This window comes from Myotis brandtii, unplaced genomic scaffold (genome assembly GCF_000412655.1).
Source record: "Myotis brandtii unplaced genomic scaffold, ASM41265v1 scaffold668, whole genome shotgun sequence".
Classification (NCBI taxonomy): Eukaryota; Metazoa; Chordata; class Mammalia; order Chiroptera; family Vespertilionidae; genus Myotis; species Myotis brandtii.
Window position 1 is genome coordinate 2,985,163 of NW_005370597.1, and position 6,255 is coordinate 2,991,417.

At 44.6% G+C, this 6,255-nt stretch overlaps 2 protein-coding genes across 2 annotated transcripts in view; both read left to right on the forward strand.

Annotated features, from left to right (window-relative positions):
* LOC102242714 (protocadherin alpha-11-like) overlaps positions 1-4,483 on the forward strand; it is a 9,904-nt gene extending 5,421 nt beyond the window's left edge. The window contains exon 3 of the mRNA XM_014528990.1: positions 4,229-4,483. Within this exon, the coding sequence (XP_014384476.1) occupies positions 4,229-4,483 (255 nt within the window). The remainder of the gene's footprint in view (positions 1-4,228) is intronic.
* LOC102243028 (protocadherin alpha-13) overlaps positions 4,283-6,255 on the forward strand; it is a 10,030-nt gene continuing 8,057 nt past the window's right edge. The window contains exon 1 of the mRNA XM_014528991.1: positions 4,283-6,249. Coding sequence (XP_014384477.1) covers positions 4,547-6,249 — 1,703 coding nt within the window. The 5' untranslated portion in view covers positions 4,283-4,546. The remainder of the gene's footprint in view (positions 6,250-6,255) is intronic.

The following is a 6,255-nucleotide window of genomic DNA, read 5'->3' on the forward strand; positions in this document are numbered from 1 at the left end:
CTCCATTTTTGCTGAGAAGGCAGTTCCTACCAGTATTGGTAGTACTTGTTGATTGTTCTCTAGACATATTCTGTCGTTGCTACCACCTTCTTTCAACTTCAAAGGCACATTGGTCTTTAGACATTTTCTGTCGATGATGCTGGTGTTTTTTGGCATCAGAGCGACATGTTTCCAGTAGCTGGTCTTCAGATACATTCTGTCACAGGCGCTGCCTTCTTTCAAGATCAGACGCACTTTGCTCTTCAGACATTTTCTGTCGATGACGCTGGTGTTTTTTGGCATCAGAGTGACATGTTTCTAGTAGCTGGTCTTCAGATACATTCTGTCACAGGCGCTGCCTTCTTTCAAGATCAGACGCACTTTGCTCTTCAGACATTTTCTGTCGATAACACCGGCATCTTTTGGCTGCAGAACTATGTTGTATCAACAGTTGTTCTTTAGACATAGTCCCACCTCTCTACTGTCACTGTCTGAGATGCAGGTGAATGAGAGTCCTTGCTGTCAGGCCGCTGAGAGCTGTCTGACCAATGGCTGATTCTGGCTGATTCTGTGGGGGTGGGACTTCCTCCTCCCTGCTGTCAGTTTCCACAGCTGTGATGAGGAAGCTGGGGTGACAGAGGGAGCCACACCCTCCAAGCCACCCTCTCTCTTGCTCTGCTCTATGTCCAGCAGCCTCCTGCTCTGCCAAGTCCTCCAAACCTCCCACTCTCCGCCCACTCTCCTGCTCTGCTCTCTGCTGGTGAAGGTCCTGGGAGCCTGCGGGAGTGGCTAGGCGTGGCTGGCCTTGCCTCCCAGGGCCTGCAAAGGTCCCAGGAGCCAGCAGCCGCCATTGCCTCCTGGGGCACTTGACAACTGCGCATGCAAATCAACCTGCCAGCTTTGTCAGGTTAATTTGCATACTCACTCCTGATTGGCTGGTGAGCATAGTGGAGGGACGGTCAATTTACATGTTTCTCTTTTATTATATAGGATACTCAACCAGAACTCCTAGATTTATGCTTCCAAGTAAACTAGGCAAATAAGGTTATTTATATTATGCAATCAAGTCATTCAAATTTGCTAAAGGCATGTGTATAGGCTTATAATATCTGCAAAACATGCTAGTTGGCAATTTTCCTGTTTTTTTATTTTTTAAAGATTTATCTAGGAAGGAAAAAGTTAACTGTGATAACATGAAGCCTGTTGACAATGATCAGTTTCATCCATATCACCTTTTAAATTTTCTATCTTTTAATGCTTTATTTCTAATGTCTGTGAAATTATCTTTCCATTTGATATCACACCTGAAGTTTCTAGCAAAGATCATTTACCGCTAGGTCATTTTTCTAATTCACTGGTTCTTAGCTACATGCAGGGTGATGGAATCATTGACCTCTTTGGGAATTCAACAAAAGTCACATGTGGCCATTCTCCCTTAAAATTACACAGCATACCATTTGGCATAATATTGCAGGACCCATGCTGAAACCCATTCTTGGACCTCTGGTCCTGACCCTTTGAACCTCAGTATTAATGGGCTAAAAACATTCTTTATTTCAAAGTAGGCAACCAGATTAAAATATAAGAGATTTCAGACTCAAAAGTGATTAAAACATCATATCTTTTATGAAACTATCCTATATAATAAAAGCCTAGGTGTTGCCACATGCGATGTCATCACAAGATGGCCACCACAAGATGGCCACCACAAGATGGCCGGCAGGAGAGGGCAGTTGTGGGTGATCAGGCCAGCAGGGGAGGGCAGTTGGGGGTGATTGGGCCAGCAGGGGAGGGCAGTTGGGGGTGACCAGGCTGGCAGGGGATCAGTTAGGCGTCAATCAGGCCAGCAAGGGAGCAGTTAAGGGGCAATCAGGCTGGCAGGCAGAAGCGGTTAGGGGCAATCAGGTAGACAGGCAGGTGAGTGGTTAGGAGCCAGCAGTCCCGGATTGTGAGAGGGATGTCAGACTGCCAGTTTAGGCCCGATCCCTATTGGGCCTAAACCAGCAGTCAGACATTCCCCAAGAGGTCCCAGACTGGAGAGGGTGCAGGCTGGGCTGAAGGACCCCACCTCCCGGGGCACAAATTTCGTGCACTGGGCCTCTAGTGTTGATATAAGAAGAGAGACATTGAGTTCATATTGATGACTTATTACTTTGGGTAAATCATCTGAGAACCAGTTGGTGGGAAAGAGGTTGAGAATTTGAGACAAGAGGGAAAAGAATATGGAGGAATCTTTGTAGGCGTCTGGGAATAGTTAATTATGCATTCATCTGAGGGCCCAGTTGAAGTAAAAGTGAGAGTAAACCTATAGAGAATAAAGTCTCATGACTAAATGACTATCTTATACTGAGAAGTTTGATATGAAGAAAATGGGTAGTTAGGCTGTGTGTTGGAAGCTAAAGAAAACATTAGAGTTGATTAAATAATTTTTGTATTTATCCTATACAAACAAAAAACACGGACTCAAAATTATTTTGCTATTAATTTAATGTAATTGATATTAGCAAATCATTTTATTGATATGTTAAAATATACAGAAAAGGAAGTATTAGGAATGGACATCGGGCTTAATAATTTTTTTAAATTTTTATTTTTATTATTATTATTTTTTAAAATATATTTTATTGATTTTTTACAGAGAGGAAGGGAGAGAGATAGAGAGTTAGAAACATCAATGAGAGAGAAACATCGATCAGCTGCCTCCTGCACATCTCCTACTGGGGATGTGCCCGCAACCCAGGTACATGCCCTTGACCGGAATCGAACCCGGGACCTTTCAGTCCGCAGGCTGATGCTCTATCCACTGAGCCAAACCGGTTTTGAACGGGCTTAATAATTAATGTGTTTTTTAATTCTACATGTGGTTTTACTGTTTCATTCATTATTATCTAAAGGATAAAGTAAACGAATGAAGTGAAAAAAAAGAAAATATTAGAGGTGTAATAGTATAAGTAGGTGAGTGTCTGGAAGGGTATGTTTTAAATGATTGACTGCAGTCTAGATTAGGTAAAAAGGTAAGTGAGACAAGTTAGGGCCTGATAAACAAGAACAATTAGAAAGAATCAAGGGGTTATTCTCATTGTAAGAGAAAAGCTATGTTGCCCTGGCCAGTGTGGCTCAGTTGATTGGACATCATCTCATGCACCCAAAAGCTTGCTGGTTCAATTCCTACTCATGGCACATGCCCTGGTTGCTGGTTCGATCCCTGGTAGGGGGCATCCAGGAGGCATCCGATGGATGTTTCTCCCTCTCCCTTCCTCTCTCTCTAAAACTCAATAAAAAAATCTTAAAAACAATAAAGCTATGTTAATAAAAGTCAGGGAGCAGGAGAGGAAGATAAAGATGAAGATAAGAGAATACCAAATACATTACTCAAATTTTCAGAGTGGAACAAAAATACGGAAATGATCTCAACTATTATTTCCTGCAGTTTGCACAGAACAGGCAAGAGAATTATTGGAGCTATTCCATATCTTTCATAGCACTACTTGGCCTGGAACTTGGGACCTGGTAATGTTAGTTATAGCAATAGGTTAAGGTAATATTCCCTTCCTCTCTTCCTTTTGTTAACATCTGTGTCAACCTGTTGTTGCTTGAAAAATCAGTCAATTTAAATGATAGTAAGATTTCCCCCAGTGATGGTGTAAGATGGGGAAGGGAAGTTTAACCTATTGATAAGTAATTTATATTCCGCCAAATACATAATTCTTGGCATGCTAGTTATTGGCATGTTTTATACAAAGAGAATCCAAAACTTTAAAGTATTGTTATATCTAAATGGCCTAAAATGTTGTGTTTATGCATACATACACATTCACATGTAAACGCCTACACATACTGGACACTTACTTAAAATACAAATATTTTAGTCACATTTCACAGTCATATTTGGGGTAATTTATAAACATGATGTATTTATTTAAAATCTGGTTTATTACTTATGATTATTTTCCATGTTCATACGTTTTATTATGGGATTGGTTATATTTCCATTTGGAGTCCATGGCTGTAGTGTTGAGCAGATCTCAAAAAATATTACAGGAAAAGAACATTCTTACCAAAACCTACAAAGCTTCACAGAAGTAGAGGCTGATTTTCAAAAGTCAATGTACAATACTCCCCCTCTTAAAATTCTGCATGGAAGTTTTACACATGCAAAAATATACTTATGAAAAAAGGAACTCATCAACCATTTTTCAATTAACAACCAATGCTGAGCAGAATACAGTGATTTACTGCTTTTGGAAAGAAAAACAGTTACCTATCTGCAGTGAAAAACCTCACAAAAGGTAAAACAAAAACAAAAACAAAACACCCTACCAAAACGGAAAATATGAAGACAGAATCATTTTACACTTACACAATCATGCGCATGGTGTCGCTCTTCACTGAGAACTTTTCCTCTAAGAACGCGCCTCCGCTTCCTCCTGCAGAAAATTTGGCATATAGTGGAAAACCTCCAGCGAATTCTCCCACGATAGAAGGCCGTAAAATTGGACCTTGAGAGTCAGTTTGAGGTAAGGTATTCTATATACTTCAGATATTTCTGAAGCCTTTTGAGTGTACCATGCTGTTTTCCCGGCGAGGAGGCCCAGGAACCCGACGTTTGCTGTTCTCGCTTTTGCTCCTCGCAGCCTGGAAGACAGGGAGCGGCCAGGTTCACTACTCGGTCCCCGAGGAGGCCAAGCACGGCACCTTCGTGGGCCGCATCGCGCAGGACCTGGGGCTGGAGCTGGCGGAGCTGATGCCCCGCCTGTTCCGGGTGGCGTCCAAAGGCCGCGGGGACCTTCTGGAGGTAAATCTGCAGAATGGCATTTTGTTTGTGAATTCTCGGATCGACCGCGAGGAGCTGTGCGGGCGGAGGGCTGAGTGCAGCATCCACCTGGAAGTGGTGGTGGAGAGGCCGCTGCAGGTTTTCCATGTGGAGGTGGAGGTGAAGGACATTAACGACAATCCCCCCGTGTTTCCTGAAAATAAGAAAAGAATAATCATTGCAGAATCGAGACCTCCGGAAAGTCGGTTTCCACTAGATGGCGCTTCTGATGCAGATGTTGTAGTAAACTCCGCTTTGACCTACCGAATGGATCCCAGCGATTATTTCGCTTTGGACACACAACATAACCGGCAACAAACGTCTTCGTTATCACTTGTGTTGAGGAAATCATTGGACAGAGAGGAAATTCAGGAACATAGGTTATTGTTGACAGCCACTGATGGAGGTAAACCCGAGCTGACCGGCACAGTTCAGCTGCTGATCACAGTTCTGGATGTGAATGACAACGCCCCAGAATTTGACAAATTCATTTACAAGGTGAACGTTTTAGAGAACGCATTTAATGGAACATTAGTGTTCAAGCTAAATGCCACAGATCCTGATGATGGGATAAATGGAGATATAATCTACTCATTTAGAAGGCCTGTGTCGCCTTCAGTATTGAATGCATTTATCATAAATCCCAACAGTGGAGAAATTAGGACCAAAGGTAAACTGGATTTTGAAGAAGAGAAATTTTATGAAATATCCGTTGAGGCAGTTGATCAGGGGAATATTCCCATGGCGGGTCATTGTACCATTTTGGTGGAAATACTAGACATAAATGATAATGCTCCAGAAGTTGCTATCACTTCTCTGTCACTCCCGGTGCCAGAGGATGCTCAGGTGGGCACTGTCATTGCCTTGGTCAGCGTGTCCGACCGTGACTCTGGCACTAACGGACAGGTGACCTGCTTATTAACACCGCATGTCCCCTTTAAGCTGGTGTCCACATTCAAGAATTACTATTCGCTGGTGCTGGACAGCGCCCTGGACCGGGAGAGTGTGGAGAACTACGCTGTAGTAGTCACCGCGCGGGATGGGGGCTCACCTTCGCTGTCGGCCACCGCCAGCCTGTCCGTGGAGGTGGCCGACGTGAACGACAACGCGCCGCTGTTCGCGCAGCCCGAGTACACGGTGTTCGTGAAGGAGAACAACCCGCCCGGCTGCCACATCTTCACGGTGTCGGCGCGGGACTTGGACGCGCAGGAGAACGCGCTGGTGTCCTACTCGCTGGTGGAGCGGCGGGTGGGCGAGCGCGCGCTGTCGAGCTACGTGTCGGTGCACGCGGAGAGCGGCCAGGTGTACGCGCTGCAGCCTCTGGACCACGAGGAGCTGGAGCTGCTGCAGTTCCAGGTGAGCGCGCGCGACGCGGGCGTGCCTCCTCTGGGCAGCAACGTGACGCTGCAGGTGTTCGTGCTGGACGAGAACGACAATGCGCCTGCGCTGCTGCCTCTGCCTCC